Source organism: Rhinolophus ferrumequinum, chromosome 25, assembly GCF_004115265.2.
Source record: "Rhinolophus ferrumequinum isolate MPI-CBG mRhiFer1 chromosome 25, mRhiFer1_v1.p, whole genome shotgun sequence".
NCBI lineage: Eukaryota > Metazoa > Chordata > Mammalia > Chiroptera > Rhinolophidae > Rhinolophus > Rhinolophus ferrumequinum.
In genome coordinates, this window is record NC_046308.1 from 8485885 (window position 1) to 8508434 (window position 22550).

The 22550-nt window shown below is 52.3% G+C and overlaps 1 protein-coding gene across 2 annotated transcripts in view; it reads right to left on the reverse strand.

Annotated features, from left to right (window-relative positions):
* The window catches only part of RBM19 (RNA binding motif protein 19), a 136053-nt gene that overhangs the window by 113001 nt on the left and 502 nt on the right, over positions 1-22550 (reverse strand). For both annotated transcript variants that reach the window (XM_033098146.1, XM_033098147.1), the window contains exons 2-15: positions 19255-19437; positions 17810-17935; positions 17575-17613; positions 17042-17234; positions 15657-15937; positions 14445-14525; positions 11453-11531; positions 9293-9364; positions 8125-8328; positions 6646-6776; positions 5745-5866; positions 5190-5286; positions 3559-3669; positions 1360-1560 (exon numbers count right to left, since the gene is read on the reverse strand). In XM_033098146.1, the coding sequence (XP_032954037.1) occupies positions 1360-1560; positions 3559-3669; positions 5190-5286; positions 5745-5866; positions 6646-6776; positions 8125-8328; positions 9293-9364; positions 11453-11531; positions 14445-14525; positions 15657-15937; positions 17042-17234; positions 17575-17613; positions 17810-17935; positions 19255-19437 (1920 nt within the window). The remainder of the gene's footprint in view (positions 1-1359; positions 1561-3558; positions 3670-5189; positions 5287-5744; positions 5867-6645; positions 6777-8124; positions 8329-9292; positions 9365-11452; positions 11532-14444; positions 14526-15656; positions 15938-17041; positions 17235-17574; positions 17614-17809; positions 17936-19254; positions 19438-22550) is intronic.

Consider the following 22550-nt stretch of genomic DNA (forward strand, 5'->3'; position numbering starts at 1 on the left):
CTTGCTGCGGCTCGAGGCCCAGCATCTGTTGTCACTGGATACATTTGTGTCCCCTGCGTTTTCTCTAATCAGAGTACGAAGGGGGAGTGGAACGGCCTGACAGAGAGCAGGTCTCCTGGAGAAGTACAGTAGAGCCGTGAGATACCACGCTTCCCCACGCCCCACAGACACTCAGAGGCAATGCCTGCACACGCGTGTGCGTACATAGCTTTGTTTTGTTTTGCTTTAAAGGCTAAATAAGACACTGTGAATAGTCTGCAGAGCATTAAAATGCTTGATAAACAGAAGCTACTTGTAGTGAGTAGTTTGAAAGGTGGCTTCCTAAAAGACAGGTCCATGTCCTAACCCCCAGAGCCTGTGAATGGGACCTTATTTGGGAAAAAGGTCTTTGCAAATATCATTAAGTGAAGATCTTAAAATGAGATCATCCTAGACTACCTGGGTAGGCCCTAAATTTAGTGACCAGTGTCCCTATAAGAGAAAGGAGATTTGAGACGGAGAAAAAGAGAAGGTACGTGAGACAGAGGCAGAGACTGGAATGCTGCAGTCACAAGCCAAGGGACGCCTGGGCCACCAAAAGCTGAAGCAAGAAGGACCCTCCTCTGAAGGCTTCAGAGGGAACATGGCCCTGCCGACACCTTGATTTCAGACTTCTGGACCCAAAAACTGTGTGAGAATTAGTTTCTGTTGTTTTAAGCCACCAGGTTTGCGGTAACTTCTTATGGCAACCACAGGAAATGAATGCACTATTTGTGTGTGAGTGTGAGTGTGTGTGTGTGTATCTGTGGTTTCTTTTTACTCAGAAATAGAAGACGGCCACCTCCAGAACTGACTTTTAGCTTATTTGTAGGTACAGATACCAAAAGCACTAAGAATGGTGATTCAAATTCATGTGAGAACAGAAAGCCAAGGAAACCCAGAGTCAGGCAAGGAGCCAAGACCTGCTTCCTGGACGATGGTTTAGAGCAGGGGTGCCCAAACTTTTTTCAACGTTTTTCACCAAGGGCCAGATGCGGTAAAATACACAAACAGCCGGGCCACTCACTCGAGGTGAAGTACGTATTGCCTCACCTGGTTTATTTAAGTAAACTAAATATATTTTTGGAATTTGCTGCAGGCCAATTAACAATGGATCGCGGGCCGCAGTTGGCCCGCAGGCCGCAGTTTGGACACCCCTGGTTTAGAGCTTCCCTCCCATGTTCTCCCGTCCAGGTGTTCTCGGGGGGGGGGGGATAAAATTCACAGTCTTGACAGAGAAGGTGGCTTTAGACGGAGCTCCCAAGGGTCAGAGCTATGCTAAGACTGTCAATGTGTCGGGTCCCGCCATCCCCTCCTGAAGCAGGTCTGGGGCAGCCTTACCTTGGAATAGGCCAGATGTCTGAAGGCCTTGCGGGCCTCCAGGGGCTCCAGGAACTCCACGATGGCGGTGACGCCGCCCTCAGGCAGCAGCACGCGGCCCAGGCTGCCGAAGCGGCCGAAGGTCTCCTGCAGCTCGGCTGCCAGGGTGCCTGCCGGCAGGTTCTTCGCCAGAATCACAGTCTTGCTTCGCTCCGCAGCAGCCTGCAGGGAGGGTGAACACATGTGGGACAACAGGAGGGAGGGTCCCTGGCCCCTGACACCAGCACTGATCTGTGGCTGATTCCAGACCAAGCGCCCTTTTGGGACCTGTCACCAGGCATTTAGGAAGCAGGCCCAGGGAGATGCCACCGTCTCAGGCATAGGGTTCTGCGGAGTGGGTAAGGAGAAGAGCTCCAGAGTGGACCCCTGGGGCAAATCCCAACCTCTCCGCTTCAGAGCTGTGGCCGATTCCCACAGTGTCCACCACAACCTTCGCTGACCTTCCAGAGCACTCCAGCCCAGGCTGGCACTGCGGCTCTGCAATTGCACACTGCCTGCCACACATGTGGCCGGCAGGAGACGCTGAGCAGTTACCAGCCCTGGGAGCAGCCTCTGGTCCCAGGAGATGGTGCAGCACTTCTGAGGCAGGAGGTCCGCAGGAGTCCCGAGATACAGCTCAGCCCACCGCTGTCTGCAGTGCCGTGATAAAGACACCCTGCTCTGGTCTCCTGCCCTCCCCTTCTCCTTTCTCACCAGTGTCTTCTGCCCTGCCCAGTGAGCTACCTCCTTACGCTGGAATCTTTGTCTCTGAGTCTGCTTTCGGAAGAACCCAAAGCAAGACACTAGACATATGGCCTTGAGAAATGTACTGAACTGTGTGCCTTCATCCCTCGTCTAACCTAAGGACACAGCACCTATTTCATAGGATTACTCCAGAAGCGCATTTCCTTAATTGGGTTCATACAGGCAATGTACATATAGCATTATAAACGTCAGCAATTATTTTTTTAAAAAATCATGTTGGACGGGAATAAAAGAGCCAAGAAATACATATAAAATGGGAAAATTCCAGGTATAGGGAGTATCTGGGCATGATACTCCCTACTACTCAGCCACTAATTTAACTTGAAACCTTGGGCCAATCACTTTCCCTGTGGGCCTCAGTTTTCTCATCTGCAAAATGGGCTAACAGTAACGCCTATCCTATAGGCCTCACAGGCTTGCTGTGAGGCAAGTGGAGTGGAAGTGCCTGCAGGTGGGAAGGGCTGGGCACCAGAGAGCTTTTTAGGTGCAACTCAGGTGGCAGAGTGTAACTAACGGTTAGGCGCACGGAATCTGGGGCCTGCATTCACATCCAGCTCCACCATGACTAGCTGTGTGACCCCGAACACACAACTTCACCTCTGTGACTGTGGTCCCTTCTGTACAACGTGTGTGTGTGTGTTGTGTCCTTGCGGTTGTTATGTGAAATGAATTAATAAAACACATTAACTTAGAAGAATGCTTTGGGAAGTCCTAATAAATGTTAGCTATTAGTGCACTGATTTAATTTCTCCATCCATACACCTACCTCCCACCCGTCAACCGCACTTTCCTCCCAGCCACCTACCCACTCACCCACCCGTCTAATGCACCCATCCTCCACCCTAACCAGCCTTCTCAGGTAAACGGCTCAGGTCTGGTAAAACAGGAAAGAGCTGGGAGTCAGGCTCCTGCCAGACTCTTTGTTTGACCTTGAAGTCACCTCCCACTCTCTGGGCCTCAGTTTCTAGGTCTGTAAAACGAAGTGGGGATGTTGGGTGGTCTCGTCAGACCCTCTAGACTTCATCAGCCGTAAACCTGAGAAGCCCCACCTGGTGGGGAATGAGCACATGGCGGTGCCGACCTCTCCCCAACCTGGTTCGAGAAAGGACTACAGCCCTAAACAGACAACAGGTGCTCTTAGTGAGATGCTGGGTGGGGGAACGGGCGTTTGGGGCCTCCCCCCGCCAGTCTGTGTGGAGGAACTGAGGGTTACGAGGTAGCCTTCTTGTCTGTAGCCCCCGAGACACCATCTGGGTCAGATGGGCCCCTTGTCGGAGCCCCTGTGAGGTTCTTCCTTTCCTCAGGGAATTCAAGTCAGTCAGCATCATCCTTGGGAGACCAGAACCTTAAATGCATCAGCACGTCCATGACCTGAACGTCCACCCCCAGCTCCAGTGGCCGGGCACGTGTGCTCACCTGGCTGAAGGAATCCAGGCTGACCCCGTTTTCAATGAGGAAGCGCCGTACTTCCTGGACCAGCTGGGTCTCCCCCAGGGCTACGCGCACAGCCACGCTGCCCTTGGTCTCCTGCGGGAGGGGAAAGGAAGAGGCCCTGTGGGCGGTGGGGCCGGTGCCGAGCCAGCCGTCCCCTCCCAGCAGCCTGCGGAGGAGGCCCGGGGGGAGCCGGACCTGCTGGCGCCCCTCGCCGCCCCACACGGGATGGCTCTAGCTTCCGGGTCTCTCACAGTCAACCAAGGACCCCACGCCCACCTCTTTAGCCTCACCTTTCCCCACTCCGGTCATACGGGCCTCTCTGCTGCTCCTCCCAATGCCAAGTTTGTCCTCACCTCAGGACATCGGCACCTGCTGGCCTCTGGCCGCCTGGCTCTTACCCCACGCTCCCTGGTTCCATGCAGTTTCTTCTGAAATGTCACTTCGCGGACCAGCTCCCCCTGTTCACACCCTATTCCCCCTACGCAGCTTAACTAGTCTTCCACCCATCACACCGACATGCTGCATCTCTGCTTCTCTGTCAGTGTCTTGCTCCACGAGGCGGCTCTACAAGAGCAGCACCGGTTCTGCCTAGGGCCCCACTGCATTCCCAGTGCCCAGGGTGCTTGTGGGACGGCAACTGGCTGCAGCCCCTCCCAGCTGGCTGAGCTCTGGAGCGGTGCAGCCACAAGCCACACAGCCACTGGGCACCGGAAATGTGGTGCGTCCAGATGGAGACGCGGCCTGAGTGTAAAACACACTGCACTGTGAAAGCTTAGTGAGAAAAAGGACATGCAAAGTATCTCGTCATTGTTTTATACTGCATATATGTTAGAGAGACAATTATAATCTGGGCTATACTGAATTACATAAAACAGATTATGAAAATTAATTCCGCCTGTTTCTTTGTGCATTTTAAAGAAAATGTGGCCACTCAGACATTTATAATTACGTGGGGAGAGCACTGACGCCGACTGTCAGGGCAGGAGGAGTAAGTGACAATAGGCTGATGAGCTCATGGGCCAAACCCACGGGTGTCCTTTGCTGACTCGCTGAAAAACACACTCCCAGGCTTTGCCTAAATTGGACTTAAGCCTCGGACTAAGTGGAGATGCATGCCCTGAAAGGAAGGAGGATCTGGAGTGACTGGATAGACAGATGGCGGAAAGCCAGGAGGGGAAAGAAACTCAGGAGGAGGGTGACAGAGACCAATGACTCCCCTTCCCTGGGAAGCAAAACCCTTGAGAGTTGTGTGCCTGGGTCCGAGCAAGGGCAGGCCTGGTGTCATCCCCACTCTGCCTTCTTCCAGGAGCGTGACCCTGGGCAAGTTACTGTGTCCCTGGGCCTCAGTTTCTTCATCTGGAAAGTGGGGATAGGAGGAGCACCCATTTCCTCAGGCTGTGGTGCAGAGGACCGCACAGCTGTGTGGTAGCAACTGTACTCTCGGGGGTGGCTCCCCACAACCCCCGAAGCCAGGGCTGAAGGGCAGACGGGATGTCCCAGAGGGAAGCGCCCATGACTACAGCTTCGGAGGCCCCAGGCTCACAGATGCCCCAGCACAATGCTCCCTCCCTGCAGTTGGCCCAGAGCTGGGGGTACATCAGACGGACACTCACGTGGTCAAACACTTGGCTCTTGGTGGCGCTGTACTTCTGTGCGATGGCGTCGGCCACTGCATTCGGGCCCATGAACAGCGTGTTCCAGTTGTGAGAGCTGACAGGCAGAGGCAGAACAGGGAGGTCAGACCATGGCTGAACACGGGGGATGTGATTTCAGATGCAAAACATCTAAGAAATGAGCTCACTGGCCTGCCTTTCTACGCCCCCAGACCTCCTCCACCCCCCGACTTACCTGGAGGCGGCCACGTACCTGGGGCCAGAAGACAAGAGCAGCCACAATATTATGAACAATCCTGACATTTGTCACACACCTACTCTGTGCCAGGGACAGAGCGCTTTGCCTAAGTTAACTCGTAATCCTTATAAGACCACATACGTAAGGTACCACTGCGACTCTCCATTTTACAGATGAGGAAACTGGGGCTCAGCAAGGTTACGGACAAGAGGCTGAACCCATCACAAGGAGCCAAAGCACCCAGGTGGCTGGGAAAGGGTGGGGTGAGGGTGGCAGGAGCCTGGGTCAGGGCCCAGAGGCTGGTAGGAGATAAGGACCTGGAGCTGTTGGCTTTGTCTTTAGACTCTTTCTTCTTCTTGTATGAGGACGATCCCGGGGTGTCGGCGTCCTCGCTGGCTTCCTTCTTGATGGTGGACGGTAACACGTGGAGCATCCTGCCCTAGACGAGGACGAGAGGAAGAGGTAAAGAAGGGGGCAGGCACTTCTACATCCCGCCCCAGGACGTCAGCCTCTCCACGAGTCGGCGAGACTCAGTGCTGTCGCCCTTGTCAGAAAACGTGGCCTTAGGCAGAATGACCATGTGGCCACCCTCAACCCAAAATGGGGACCTGGCCACGTGACACAGACCTGACACTGTGATGCAGGCCCTTTGACACAGCCTCACAAAGAAAACTGATCAGTTTGTAAGTACCACCTGCAGCACCCCAGCCCCGTAAGCCTGGGTCCCATAGGTCCCTGCACGTGAGGTCTGGCCTGGCGACCACAGTAAATTAGGAATGAATGAATGAATGAATGAATGAATAGGGAGGTGAGGGGGCCTGGGGCTTGAGCACGTGCACGAAGCATCTTACGTGAAGACGCTGGGAACAAAGAGAGGAGTTCCTCACATTTCACTGTGGCCACTAAATATGACTGTGCCCACTCTTTCCTTCCTTACTCCTCTTCCCAGGGGTATTTCTCCAGATGGAGAGCATATTTATTCATTCAACCAATACTGTGGTGCCTACTACGTGCCAGGCGCTGTCCTAGGTGCTGTCAGATCAGTGACCAGAGCAGAGCAGACCTGCCCTCAGAGAGCTACCCTCCAGCAGCTCGTGGGAGGAGGCGGCTTCCTCACAAACGTGGAGGAGAGCACACGTGCACACACCCGCGTGCGCACACACAGGACATTCCTGATCCCCTGGGCCCAGCAGCCCCCCGCCAGCCCTGAGCGCTCACCTGGAACACCTGCCCGTCCACTGCCGCGTAGGCCTTCACGGCGTGCTCAGGAAACATGAAGGTGACGAAGGCGAAGCCCTTGGGTTTCTTGGTCAGGCTGTCGATGGGGTAATGCAGCTCGGACAGGGGACCTGAGGACGGGAGCGGTGTCAGCGTCCTGGGGGCCGGGACGGGCTGGGCGCTCCGCACTAACCAGGTGACGGGTCTTCACTGGCGAGAGCATCAAGCTGCTGCTCGGGTCGGTCGCAGCCACTCAGCCCAAGGAACAACGTGGCCAGCGGCAGCAGGGAGACCACCTCAAAGGGCAAGGGCGTCCTTTCACAACCTTTATGCGTCTAGCCTAAGAGTAGAGGTGCCTGGGCCGGATCCTGCCTCCATCACCCACTATGGGTGCAGCCCTGGGCAAGCCACTAGCCTTCACATGCCTCAGTCTTCTCCTCTGTAAAATGGCATCATAAGAGCACCTGGCTCAAAAGGCAGCTGGAGGGCTAAACACGTTGATACGCGAAACGTACTAAACAGCGCCTGCTACGTCAGTGCCCCAGAAGTGTGCTGTGACACTGTCGCTAGACTCCAAGCACACCGCTGAGTCGGTTTCCACTCTGAACACCAGGGGGTAATCATAGCTTCCTCCTCAGTCGTGCTCTGAGATGGACACTTGTAGTCTACTGACGACCCCGTCCTGTGCAGCCAGCCCTGCTGTATACCAGGGCACTGGCCTGGGCAGGAGGATCCAGCGAGCAGGACAGCAGGGACCACAGGCTGGGAGGTTACGCCGATCTGCCCTGCTCAGCCTCTTCGTCCCCACACCAGGTACTCAACCACGCTCTGATCCTCCACCACCCACAGCCGGCCTCCAAACAAAAGTGGGAGACCCTCCAGGGCATCTCAGAAGCATAAAGACCTCACCGCCATTTTGAACCCTAACTTCCGTCCCTTCAATAACCATGACCTTATAAATGCAGCCCAGTGTGACCAACTGAACTACGCGTCTTCAAGTTCAGTTCCTGTGAAATAATTCTGTCAACAACGACAATAAAAGTAACTTCCGCTATCAGATCTGTCTGGATGCTCAGTTTGGAGAGCAAGACAAGCAGGGGGCCCCGACTGGGGAGCGCTGCTGTATTCACACCTGTACAGGTGCCAGACTTCTAATACTGAAGCAAGAGCTCGGACGGCAAGGGTTACCCCAGAAAACTGTACCAAGCCTCGTCAGTTCTGAGTTTAGAGAGGATGGGTTCAGACCGCAATAGTTGCCTGTTGTACAACCTATGACTACGAGCTCGGCTACAACATCATGTGTCAATCCTCACAGCAGCTCAGGGATTGTCAGCCCCATTTTATGGATGAGAAAACTGAGACAGGAGGAGAAAGTCATCAGCCCAAGGTCAAGAGCTGAGCCGGGCGCCCTGCTCTCGTACGATGTGCTCTCAGTGTGTGCGCCCCGCCGGGGGGGGGGGGGGGGTGCTGCGTCCCTACCGTATTTGGAGAAGATCTTCTCCAGGTCCTCCTCGGTGCTGGTGTAGGGCAAGTTTCGCACAAAGAGCCTGCCGGAGTCGGCCAGATCCTCCTCTTCTTCGTTCTCCCCAAGTGTCCGGCCTTGCCAGGATTTGGTGCTATTCTTCAAGGGCCCCTTTGCGGTGGGGACATTCTTTTCCCTGAACACCTCAATGTAGCGGCCACCTGCGTGACGAGAGGAGTCAGGGCTCCGTGGGGACGGCCCAGAACTTACCAGTGACTCGTGACGATCCCAAACTCATCTTTGCTGCCTTCCCAATGCCACGGCCAAGGCAGCAGCCTGAGCCAATGCCGGCCTGAACCAGAAGGCCCTTTCTGCAAATGTCACTCATCCTGCAAGTTCAGTTTCAACCTTGGGGGGAGCCTGCCCGAGCCGCCCCATCCTCTAAATCCCAGGGCATGGTCCCTGGCTCGCTGCTCGGCCTAAGGACAGCGAGATGTGACAGCCCACCACTGGAGAGTCGGTCACCTTGCACTGTTGTTCAACTGTTCACATGCATCGCCCAGTGCCTGATTAAACCACGACGATTGCCATCTTCGCATACGCAAAGCAGGTGCTCAATAAATAGTACTGCCTGACTTGCTAACAAGACTGCTGTTTCCCACCTTCCCTAAGGGAACTCATGTTTTCCCTAGGGGCTAGATCTGGATCACTTGTCCATGCCAGGGAGGGGGCATAGATCACATCCTTGGAGATCATTCAGGCAACCTCTCGACTCCAGAACTCGCACACGCTGTTCCCTGCACTGGAACGGCCTGCTCCACAAAAGCCAGGGCTTACTCGCTCCACTTCTCGAGGTTCTGCTCCAATGTCCCCTTCTCAGGGAGGCAGGCCCACGTGGACACAATCCTGTTTACAAACACACCTCCTCTAATCCCCGCCCTCTGCAGTATGTTTCCACAGCACGGCCCCTTTGATTCCTGCCCGTCTCTCCCCCTCTGGGAAAGTTTACTCTAAGTCAGCTCTGGGAGGGCAGAGATTTTGGCCTGTTCTGCTGCTTGCACCTGTCTCCTCAGGGCCACAAACAGTGTTGGGCACACAGCAGGCCCTCGACAAAAATGTGTGGAGTCAATGGATGAACAAACCCCTGAAACCAGGGAGAGGTGGCACCTGCCCCATGGTCCTTACCCATGTATTCTCTGTTGCATTTCAAAGCTTTCTTTACTTCCTCTTCGCTGCTGAAATCCACAAAGATGTACCCTGAGAAAGGACAATGACAGAGGTGACATCTGAGGGCCCTGCAGACACTCGCAGGGCTCACCGAGGAAACACCTACACTGTGCTAGGGGCTTGAGACACTGAGCAGAAAGTGAGGGAAAGCCTCTATTTCTGCCAAATCTCCAAAATGCAAAGATTCCCCCCACCCCCTAGCCAAACCTCCCTTTGCAGGAAGCATTTAGACCCCATGGCCTGGTCTTATGGATGAAGATGGTGGATTGTGGGTGTCAGGAACACAGGAGGCCGCTGCCTCCCTCCCGGCCTCTCCCACCCTGACTAGGGCCTGCTCCAGGGCCTTCTCTGGGAAAGACGTGCTGTGGCCCAGCTCAGCACCAGAGGGCCCAAGTCCACAACCACTCTGCCGGTGAGCACCCTCAGGCCCCGCTAGAAGCAAGCACGGAGTCACTTCCATCCTCAACCTCGTCAGGCCTCACCCGGAGAAGCGGCCGAGCAGGTGTCACTGCCCCACTTTTCTAGAGCCATGTCCAAGGGCACATGGCTGATAGGTGGCAGTGCTGCAACATGGGCCACAGCCCACAGGGACTTGGTCTCCATCACCAGGCTGTTTAGATTCTCTCCTGTGATTGCTCCCCCCACTCTGCTCCTATAACAAGACGTCTCATCTATCCCCATAAACACCGTCCATCCTCTTCCCTCCGCCTCCACCCTGTGCAGCCCAGCCCAGCATGCATCCTCCCTGGAGGACTGCAAAAGCCCTCCCCTGTCCTCTCTGCGTCCTCGTGGGCCCAGCCCCAGGACCCTTCCTTCACCAGCAGGGACCACTCTGAATCCGATCGTGGTCTCCCCCTGCTGTAAGCCCCCAGTGGAGGCCTGCACCCGAGCTGGGCTGCCTCCTCAGCAACATTTCTGTGCAAACATTTTGCTCCTTCTGAAAGCACCGTGCTCACGTGACAGCCCTCTCTAACTCCAAGGCCTCCAGTACGGTTTTTCCCAGCCCTGACAACTCATGTGTGCTCCTTCCTGCTCCCTCCAGCCAGCCCCTGCTCCCCACTCTGGTCTCTGAAGTGCTTGAAAGTAGGGGTACCAACACGACCATTAATATTAACACCACCTCTCAGGGAGGGTGCAGTGGGTGTTTAGCCCTGTTCTAAATGCTGTGTGTGTCTCAACTCACTGAATCCTCACGACTCAATGAGACAGGACCATCCCACTGCACAGATGAAAACGCTGGCACTAAGTCCCTAGTCCAAGGTCCCAGGACTCGCAAGTGGCCAAGTTGGAATGTGAAGCTGGGTGGCACTGCACCCGCTAAGTCTGCACGGCGAGGGAGGGCTGGTGCATGCGTCTGCCTGGCAAGCAGGGCTTTTGTGCTCAGGGGAGAGCCAGGGAGGAGATGTAGAAACTCGAGGGTGACGAGACCAGCCCTGAAGCAGGAACCCTTTCTTCCCCAGACTCCAGACCCAGCAGCTCCTAACCACTGGGCCCAAGCCAGCGTCTTCTTGCCCAGGACAGCCTGCATGCCTCGTGCTGCCCAGAGGGCATTAGCTTGGTTCTCTGGGGGCTACGTGTGCTCCTGTGTGTCCCAGACCCCTGGCCGGGCCAGCAGGTAGGCATGGGCAGGCTTCCATCTCTCCAAGCTCAGACCCTTCCTACCAGCATGTTCCCCGCCCCAGGGCAGCCAGAACTTAGGGCTCCAAAGCCCTGAGAGTGTGCTGGCTGCCCAGAGTGGAAACCTGGGAGAGGGTGGTATGGGGTGGGGGTGAGGGTGGGGGGTGGGGGCAACAGCAGAGCTGTCCAGGGACTTCGCACAGCAAACCCCAGGACTGGAGACATATGTTTGAAGGACTAGGTGAGCCCACTGGCATACGTGTGGCTGAGATGAGGAGGGAGAGAACAGGACAGGTGAAAACTATATACCAGGCTGCCAGAGGCAGGGAACAAGAGGCAGACCCTGTCCTGAGCGGCTTAACCAATCCACAGGACCGGGGACCACAAAGCGGAAGAAGAATGGCTGCCCTTCAAACTTCTCCCCAATTCAGCTGCCCCAACCTTCCATCTTTATCATCGGCCTTTCTGACCCTCCCCGCCCCGAAACATCCCAGACCTTACCTGTTTTGTTTCCGTGAGCATTTCTCACTATTCGAATGGCCACCGGTTTCAGGGGTGCCAGGAATTCCATCACATTTTTCTATCAGGAGAAGAAAAGTTTCCCCTCTTTATGAATCCAATAATAAAAGTGCAACCCAATAAAGAGACATGGGGTAAATTCCTGAATTCAGAAAGATTATTGAAGTGTTATGGTTTCTCGCTTTCCTCTAAATAATACATGCTTTCTCCACCATAAAATAAAATTGCCTTGGAAAAAGATTTGAAACAAATTGGAGATGAACAATATAAATATAAAATAGTAACGTCACCATCAGCCTTTTAAGGTGTAGTTTCTGATCTCGCTTTCCTAAGTACCTTTTTATATGTTTGGGGTTAAATCTGGCCTTTTCCACGTCTCATTAAGGCATGGAAAGTGCTGCTGTAGACAGTTCCCAATTTTCTTGACTATTTCTGTTTTGGACACTAGAGTGACTGAAACACATTTTTAAAAATGCACAGAGTATGATATTTTAGCAAACACCAAAAGTTCAAAGAAGAAAACAAAAATGGCCCACAATTCCAATGGCCAGATCACCCTTGATCACTTTTTATTAAAAAATAAAAGGAGTGAAACCATTATTTGATCGTACATTGGATTAAGCCCTTTAGAGAACCAGCATCGAGAAGCTTACAATGTCTGGGCAGCCATACAAATCAAAGCATTACAAAATTATTGGAAGAAATTCAACAAACTTCTGAATTTTTCCTAATTTTTTTAAAAAAGTCTAATCATCAAATTCTTGCAAGAAAACCATTTTCCCCCCCTCACTTTTACGAATCATCGAGAGATCTAGCATAGTATATAATGTGTGTTTAGGTGCCTCCTGGAGGAAAAAAAACACAAAAAACAACCCATCCACACTGTTCGACGCTTTGAATTTTTCACTTGATAATACATCTTGGGGAATCTTCTACATCACTCTTTTTAATGACACATCGTATTCTACTGTTTCGATGTGCCCCAGTTTACTGAGTTAACTAAACCTCAACGTTTTCAACCTCTGCACATCGAGTATCTAGAGGTAACTTTCTTTTTGGTTGATATATAAAAGGAATCTTCTCTTCCATCATATTTTCTGTTATTGTTTGTGGAAAAGAAAGAAGTGACGATTTTTTTATGTATTAATTTTGCAAAAGGCCATCTAACATTTACTTGTTTTTTTTTCTTAAAGTGTGTGATTATCTCCATGGCTGGTAATTGAAAGCATTCTGACTCTAAATGACCAGACAACTCAGATAATCTAGTACAACCCTAATGCATGTCACTCAGAAACTGGTGAAGTTTTACTTTTTAAAAGTCAGTGAACAGAAAGATTACCAAAAAAGAAGATAACCCTTCAAGAGAAAAATAGGGCAAAAGGCACCCAGCAAAAGAGGATATACATGTGATTTACAAATGTGAAAGAATGAATGGTCTCGCTAATAATTTAAAATATAAATTCAAACGAGATGTCATTTTCGCCTGTCATATTGATGAAGATTAAGCCCCAGGGTTCGCAGAAATGGACCCCCTTGTACTCTGCTGAAGGGAGTATAAATTAGCAGTGTCTCCAGAGGGCAGCTGACATTGTGCGTCACACCTTAAAAATGTACACGCACGTGCTTGGATAAAATATTGATCTGGAGCAAAGGCTGGCAAACCACGGCCCACAGGCCAAGTATCGCCCAGGGCCTATGTTTATATGGCCTGCAAGCTAAGCTAAGACTGGTTCTTACATTTCTGAAGGGTTATTAAAAAAAAAAAAAAAAAAAAGATGTATAACGGAGAAGATGTACAACAAATGGCCCACAAAGCCTAAGATACGTACTATCTGACCTTTACAGAATAAAAAAATCTGCTGCCCTCTGAGCTTAAGGAATGCTGACGACATTATTTATCAACAGCAAGAGATTAGAAAGAACCCACGCCCCAATTTAGGGGACTGAGTATTTCACAGTTTATTCAGAGTGAGGACAAGCACGCAACATGAAAAATGATCTTGCAGCAGAATAGTCAATGTTCAAAGATATTTATGATATAATGAGGGGATAAAAATTTCAAAATAGTTGGATTGGTTTTTTTCTAAATAAAGAAGTCACTGTTTACACACAAAGAAAAAAACTCTAAGGAGATATACCCAGAATTTATGAGTGGGATACAGGTGTGTGTGGGGGGCAGGTTGCCCGTTTGTCTGGGACAGCCAGTAATTAGAGTGTGTGGGGGGCAGGTTGCCCGTTTGTCTGGGACAGCCAGTAATTAGAGTGTGTGGGGGGCAGGTTGCCCGTTTGTCTGGGACAGCCAGTAATTAGACCTGTTGGATCTTTATTTGCATCCTACCACCTTATCTGGTTAAGCACTCTTCTCATTCGCAACTCAGTTTGGATGGCTTTATGTAGCAATCCCAGTTATAGGTGATTTTGACTTTATTTAGCTACATCTATAATTTTTCTTATACTGAACTTCTATGACTTACGTAAGAAGGGAAATTTTAAACAGTGTTCTCTGCTGCGTAGACCCAGAGTCAGCATACTACAGTATGTGGGCCAAATCTGGCCCACTGTTTATTTTTGTAAATAAAGTTTTATTGGCACACAGCCACGCCTAGTCATATACCTATCGTCTAAGGCTGCCTCTGCTACAACAGCAGAGCGAGTAGTTACAACACAGACTATCGATCACAAAGCCCTAAATGTTTGTCAGCTGCTCCTTTTTTTTGTTTTTTTTTTCCCTAACAAAAAGTTTGCCCACCTTTGGGTAGACGATCAGCGTGTAAAACCAGTCTTTCTCGGGTGCCGTCCCAGTTTCCTAACCCTGACAATTCCCGAGGTCCTATTTACCAGCTTTTCTGCCTCCCAACTCCTTCCAGTCAAGTCCTGAACTGACTCTAAAGCACCGCAGACAGCAGAAGCGCCCCACCTTCATCTCTTGCTGCCCTAGGGGCTCCCTGTCCTGGTCCTACTTACTGGCACGTACCTCTGTGACGTTGAACGGGGCTCCCCGCAGCTTCACAGTGTGGGGGGTGGTGGGTTCCTTCTGGATTGCTGGTTTCTCTGTCTGAGTGATGGCAAAGAGCAGATATGAGCACAGGGAGCTCCCTGGTACAGCTCCAGGAAGAGGCAGACGCAGACATCTCAGGGAGGGCACAGAGGCACGGGCTGCCAGGGCGGGAGGCACAGGAATGGCAGCAAGTGTCATGCCTGCCTTGGATGTGCAGTCTGGCCAGTCAGAGACAGGGGGGCCAACAGGGGCTGCAGGGTACACGGAGGGGCAGGGAGCATGGGAAGGAGCCCTGAGGTCATGTGACATTCACTGCCACTGATTCTGTGCAGACACTTGTGCAAAGCACTTTGCAGACACCGCTGTCTTATTGAATCTTCAAAACGATCTTAGAGAAAGGATAGGTTAAGGAGCTTTTCTGCAATTCTGGAATCCAAATAGCTCTGAAAAACCAAAATGTTTTCTGACTTTTTCGGCAACAAAACCTGCCCGGACTTGAACACATCTGCCAGCAAAGCCTGCACTGCGCTGACAGGAGGGAATTTCGAGATGACATTTATCCCACGTAGCACGAGTGGACATTCTGGATTCATGGCAGAAACAGTCACATGCTTGAACGTGGGGTGCTGCCCCAAACCCCACTGCAGTGCTAGATTACATAGGGTACAGGTTATCTTCCTGAAATCCGAAACCTTCCGAGTTCCAGCACACACTCAGGCACAGCGGTTTTGGAAACTGGACACAGAACCAGTGCTCTGCCGAATGTCGTCCTAGATGAGGATCAGAGGCCCACAGAGGAGAAGTACGTCACCCCAAGTCCCTCGGCTAGTCCCTGTCAGAACAGGATCTAGACCCATAGCTCTCCGACTTCACCATACTCGAGGACCTCGCTGGGATCCACGTTTTTAGGAGTAAAGGACAGAGTGTGCAATTAGAAGGGACAGAAAATAAAACGAGGGAGCGGGGTGGGGAAAGAGTAAAGTGGGAGCTGAATGAAGAAGCCTGGAGCTCTGATAAAAAGAAAGGGCCAGGCAGGGGGAGGGCTGATGCCGAGACCCCTGGGAGGTGAGGGAATGGGGACCCAGAGGACATGACAAGCTGCCCTGTCTCTAAGCAGAGAGGACTCCGAGGTGCGAGATGAGGTGGCCAGCTCCCCAGGCACCCACGCACACCCCAGTCCACACACACCTCAGCTCGGGCCTCCTGGGATTGCTTGCTCCCAGACAGGGTCCTTGGCTCTGGGCTGGGCCCTGTCGTCTCCCCGTCCTGCCGGGCAGGGGCAGCGCAGGAATCGCCGTCCTCCTCGGCCTCACTCCCTTCGTCACAGTTCACGGCTTCGTCTTCACTCTCTTCCTCCTCCTCCTCCTCAGAGGAAGACGGTGACTTGGCCCTCACCACCTTAGATTTCAGGTAATCCATGTCTGACAGCTCCTTCTTCCCAGCTGCCTTTGATTCAAGGCCATCCTCCTCTGGAAAAAAACGGGCTGGGAGTCAGCGACAGTCGCGAGCACACCAGAGGCCTGGGACGGCAGACGGCACGGCGGTGCCACTGGTGGGTGGCAAGAGGTGCCAAGCCCATCAGGACCAGCAGCCCTGTGCCACACAGCCCCAGAGTCCTCTGATAAATAATGTCAAACGGGGTAAAACGCTGGAGTTCTAATATTTTACGTGTCACGTGACAGTTCCCAGCACGAGCTTTGCCCTCCTCAATCCGTTCTTTCCGTCGACCTGTAGGATTTTTTTTTTTTTTTTTTTTTGGTCACTCCTGGATTAAACCCTCCAGTGGTTTCCAGACACTCACAGGATAAAACCCAAATTCCTGCTCATCAGGCCAGCTGAGCCGATTGGCTTCTCCTCTGGGCTCCAGCCATCCTGAGCCAGCAGAGCTCCCTGCGTGTCCTCTGCCCCCTGTCCCCTCCATGACTGGGTCCTACCCACTCCCAGTGGATACCAGCTTTGTTCAGAAACCTTACCATGCATAAAATTCCCATCAAATTCACTCTCTGGCTTTAAACCAAAATCAATTCCCGGTCCTGCATCCCCAACCTCCCATCTGGATGCAATTGCTCACACACCCGTCCAGCCCCCACTGCACCGTGAGCCCCTTCTGTGGCCACTGGCTCACTCCCTTACCTCCCTCTGGCCTTTGCACCTCCTCACAGGCCTTCCCTGAGAACTCTGCCACCCCCTTTCCAGCTCTCTCTCTGTGGCATTCGCCTTCACGTGATACCCTAAATAGTGGATTTCCTTCTTTAGGTTTCTCTTCTCCCACCAGGGTGACAGCTCCACGGGGGCAGGATTCTTCTGTCTTTTGCTCACCGCTGTATCCCTAATGCCTAAAGCAGTGCCTGGCATACCACAGGGGCTCGATAGTTGAGTGACTGACTGACTGACTAAGTGACCAGAATCAGTCAAGGCCACTGTAACTGCAGTTGGGATCACCGCCCCCACGAGACTGGCCCACTGGCCCTGCCTGGCACTGAGGGGCCCCATGTCACACACACACAGGCCCGGACACACGCAGGGGCACGCACGCTGGCAGGAAACACACACATGCGGGTGGATGACCTCACCTTCCGGGTCCTCCCCGGCTCCCTCCTCCTCACTCTCCTGGCCCGAATCGGAGTCGAAATTCAGGTAGTCATTGGCTGGCTTGCTCTTCCCTTTTGAGGGCTCAGCGTCCAAGGCATCGTTCGCCCAAGTGGCTGTCTGTATCCGCTTCTGGTGAACTGACAGGAACTCCCGGAACTCGGTGTCTTCCTTCAGCTGGTGGCACCGGAACAGGGCAGCAGGAAGAAGGGACAACAGAAAGAGAAGGCTCATGTCAGGCTCACCCCTCCTAACTTTCGGGAGGGTAAGAGTGTCCTCCAAGTTCATCCCCCCCGGTCTCTAGAGGACCCTTGCAGTCAGCTGGGTCAGTCCTGGGAGGGCAGAATGGACTCTCATCAGATAAGACTAAGAAGCCACAGAGACATGGCAAGGGGAGACGACAGGCAGGGCTCTGCTGGCCAGGCCGGCCTCTGCCCTCTCCAGGCCTGCTCCGGCCCCCCCACCCCGAGGGACTGCCCCTGGGTGCCCGCTTTCTTGGTCAACAGGACAGACTCACCTTCTCCAGTTCACCTGCTACCTTTTTCTTCTTGTCATCCTGAAAACAGAAGGCACAGACAATGAGGGTCACAGCTGAAGAGTGAGGGGGTCGCAGCCACACTGCCTGGGGAGGGCCCCCCTTCAGGAACCATCAGAGAGGAGTTCTCAGGTCATCCCTGCTCCCACTGCCCAGTCCCCCAGAGGGGTGACCACCTCGACACCAGGCATGTGGACACGAGTGACCTCCTATGTACCTTCTCAGTTTCTGGGGGGACGGAGTCTTTGTTATTTGAAGGTTGCTTGGACTGGCTTGGTTTCTGGGCATGCCTGCTCCAGGCTCGGGGCTTTGTTGGGTCCCCAAATGACTTGCAGAACTCCACCTACATGAGAGAGAGAGGGTGACGATGGAGACACCTGCCACCATGCCCAGCACGGGTGGCTGCCCTTCAGCACTTGGGAGCTCAGACTTTTTAAAAAGGCAACTGCCATTGACTAGCTGAGTCAGCTGTAGCAAACTACTTATCCTCCCCTCGCCTTGGCTTTTTCCTCCTTCATGTCATCATGGTCGTTGACATTTACCGAAAAATTCCAGGTGCCAGGTGGCCTGAAATGCTTTGCATGTATGAATACAGTAGGGCCTCACTCAACATCATAGGTTCTGTGATGTTAAGTGAAACATAACAAAACCCATTTTCCCACAGGCTAACTGACACAAACAAGAGTTAAATGCCTATGGCAACTCATCCATGTTGAACCAAATGACATTGAACGAAACGACATTATTTGGGGACGTGCTGTGGCCTGAGCCTCCCAACAGTGGGAGGGAGGAACCGTGACTCTCCCCATGTCTCCGATCAGGAAACTGAAGTGCAGAGAAGTAACTTGCCCCAGGTCACCCAGGTAGAAAGTGACAGAATGAAGGCTGGAACTCGGGGCTGTGGCCCTGGAGCCTGAGCTCTTAGCCATCCAATCCAAGCGTGGCTGTGCGGATGAAATCAGATGCTACAGGGTGTGCGACAAGGTAACAGGGAGCTAATGGCTGCTGGTGTTACCATAGTTACTGTGAAGCGAGCTCAAAGGGTCCCAGAGAAGACCTCCAGGGCAATGAGAAAAGCCATTCAACGCACATGAGTGACACGAGTCGGACCTCCTCCTCCAGGAAGCCTTCTCGACCACCCCACCCCCACCGCTACCCCCAGCAAGGGAAGGGACCTCCTCTGTCCTCCAACAGCAGCCAGCGCTTCCCCGTCATCACTGACCACACTGGCTGGAAGCGGCCTGTTTACCTGCTGGCCCCGCCTGCTCGGAGGCTGCCGGCTCCTTGAGGACAGGGGCCAGGGTACCACCTTCTCTCGAAATTGCCAGCGTCAAGTAAGGGCTCACTGAGTGCCCGCTAAACGGGGGAGTGACTGAGTGATGTGGACCAGTGGTTCTCGTGTTGGGACCCGCCGCATGGCGTCACCCGGGGGCTTGTTAGACAAGCAAATTCTTGGCCTCCCCGGCCCCCACCCCCAACATACTGCATCAGAAACTCTGGAGACAGGACCCAGGGAACTGCTTGAACAAGCTCCCCAGGAGATTTGTAGGCATGAAAGTTTGAGAAGCAGCGAGGGAGAGCAAGGACATCAAGGGGCGTGGAGGGAAAGATCAAGTGGTCACTCTGGACAGGCAGGCAGGGGCGAGGTCCGCGCCCACTCACTGTGATCCGGGATGTGTCGATAAAACTCTTGTTGAAATGGTTCAGCGCGCTCTGGGCCTCTTCCTCAGACCGGAAGCCGATGAAGCCGAACTTCCGGAACTTGCCGTCTTTGGTGAACTTTAGACTGCAGTCGGTCAGCGTGCCGAAGGCGGCGAACAGCTGCCTGAAACGCTCCTGCTTCATCTAGAACAGAACAGGCACAATGAGGGAGGAGCTGGGAGGCCTCAGAGCCAGGGGGACAGAACAGGCTGGAAACCCAAAGGCGACCTCCGACGAGGTGGTGACAGAGAGTGCTGTACAATTAGACCTGGTTCCAGCTCTGGCTCGAACACTAACTAGCTGCGTGGCCTTGAGCAAGACCCCGACCCAGTTCATCCCAAGGAAATCAAGCCCCAGGATGGCTGCAATGAAGTCTTCCCATCCTGTGGGCTGTTAGGAGGGTAAGAAGACCGATTATAAAGAGATCTTCGGCTGCTGCAAAGTGTGTACCTCATACATGCTCGTCAGAATAAATGAGTGCATGAACAAACAGGCGAAAGTGCACAGAGTTTGCTAATTGTGATAGAATAATGAAGCCCCCCCCAAAAGACGGCCACATCCTAATCCCTGGGACCTGTGAAAATGTGACCTTACGTGACTGTGCACATGTGATTACATTAAGGATTTTGAGAAGAGGAAATTATCCTGGATTATCTGGGTGGACCCAATGTGATCACAAGAGTCCTTATAAGAGACAGGCCGGAGGGTCAGTCAGAAAAGGCAACGTGATGACGGAGCAGAAAGAGATAGAAAGACGCTACGCTACTGCCTTTGAAGATTTAGGCTGGGGCTACCAGCCAGTGAATGCAGGAGGCCTCTAGAAGCTGAAAAAGGCAAGGAAACGGATTCTCCCCTAAAGTCTCCAAGAGGAACGCCGCCCTGCTGACACCTGGATTCTAGTATCTACTAAACTGTAAAATGATATGTTTGTTTTGTTTAAGTCACTGATTTGTGGCAATGTCTTACTGTAGCAATAGAAAACTAATACAGTAATAGTGTTATTTGATCAAAGAGCCCTAAGCTATATAAAGCTGGCTCCTGGTTTCCCATCATTCTCACTCTAGCCAGGGCCACCTTCACAACTCAGTGAGTTTTAAGCAGATACTGGGAGGGGTGTGTATGTGTAGGCAGGTAGACGTGGGTAGTGTTGGGTTGAAGGGGACACGCAGAGCCCCCACAAATATCAAAATCCATTTTAAAACTCAAGAAAATAGAGGCCGTGGCAGCCCACTAAGAAAGAAAAAGACATTTTCTGAGGCAGGTCCTTAATTCTGATCTCACTGAAATCTCACCATCACTCTGAGCTAAGAATTATTTCTCAGCATTTCATTGAGGAGAGAAGGGGGCTCCCAGAGAATCAGTGACCTGTCCAACGTCTATAGCATCAAGGTTTGTAACTCAACTCCGGTACTAAGGGAAGTGAATTCGTCTTCCCATGAACTGGGAGAGACCACGTGTGTCTGAGCCATCACTCCTCTGTCAAAAACCTTTCGGTGACTTTCTAACACCACAGGCTCAAGAATACGCACCTAAAGTAAACACAAGATTCTCTAATGGCCTGGCCCCAACCAAGCTCTTCAGCAGCATCTGCCAAGTTCCTCTCAGCTTTCTCTGCTTCTCCCCTCTGAGGTTTCACTACTGTTGTCTCCTCTGGGTCAATCTCCTCCGATAGGCCCTGGCTAACTCGTCCTCCTCTTCAGTCCCTTCACCTCAAGTTCCCCAGGAAGGTTCTCGGAGATTCCTCAGGTGGGCCAGGTAATGAAGCCCTCTGTGCTTACACAGCCCCGGTTCCTGTTTCAACCGCCGCACCTTCTGTCTGAGTGGTCTGGTGTCTGTCTCCTCTGTTACACTGCAAGTACCACAGAAGAAGGGACCGAGTCTTACCTGCCTCTGTCAACAACGTCAGCGACAGAACAAGTTCTCACTACTTAATGTGTATCTGGGGGGAAAGAATGAAGACAAGCGCATGCGATCACGCTAGGAGAGGCAGTTTGGTGCAGTGATCGTGAATGTAAATTCTAGAACCAGGCGGCTCAGTTTTACTCCCTGCTCTATGGATTCCCAGCTGTGTGTGACCTCAGGCAAATCACTTTAGCTTGCTGTAGCTTCGTTTCTTCCCCTTTAAAAGAGGCATACTAAAGGAACCTACCTTGTGGGGTTATGGTGAGGGTTAAATGAGTTATGTTACCTACAGCACCTGGAACACTGCCTGGCACATAGTAAGCTCTCCAAGTGTTAGCTACTACTATTGTTTTTCTGAATTCTTTCTTTCATCACACGCGTCAAGCAACTCAGCCACCCTGAGAAGCACCATGAAATGGAAATTGCGAGGGGAAGGGTAGCCATCCTCATCCATCAGAGGCATCAAGAGTCACGGCCTAAAGGGGCTATGATCAATAAGGGTAAACGACGGCAGAATTAAAAATAATAAACAAGACTGGAAGGGAGGAATAGATCTATTTCCTCATCTTTCACAGTGGGAGGTCAGCAGATAGTCATTGGGGTTAATAGGCCAAGAAATGGAGGTGAGAGCACACTGTCTGATCATAAAGAGACGTCTATGCGGAATCCTAAAACCAAGCCATAGAAGATGGTTACTCCTGGAGAAAGACGGAGGGTAGGATGGGACAAAGTTTGCTTCTCATTTTATACACTACTGTACTGTTCAAATTTTTACAATCGTGTCATAGGTTCCTGCCCCTCCAAGTTAAAAACAAAACAAAAACCACAGCAATAAAACAGAAATGGCTTTGTGTTCTTACGCTTTCTAAGGAGAGAGACTCCCAAGGCGTAGGGTCAAGAATACGGAAGATATCTCACACCATCCCAATGGCACGTTTTGTATTTTGGGAAAGAGCTTATTAGCCGCACCAGTGGTGTGGGGGCTCTCCATGCATGAAAAGTTATAGGGAAATAGATAAGGATGATCCACGCCAGCAGATTGCACCCAATCAGCTAATACCACACACATTCGCCTATTTCTTCACTCGATTATTGGGCATGTGTTTATTAAGTACCTACCACGTGCCAGGTTCTGTGCGGGACACTAGAGAAACAGACAAGTATGACTGGGTCACGCCCAGCCGCTTACTGGATAAGTGGTTTAAAGCCCCTTCACACCCACCTCGTTGTCTTAAACTAATCCGACCTGCCCTGTTGGAATTGGAACACAGGTGGTAAGCCTATTACTCCCCATGGCCTCCCCAACAGTCCGCTGAATGGGAAAGGACGGTGTGCGACCCAGTCGGGAGTCAACA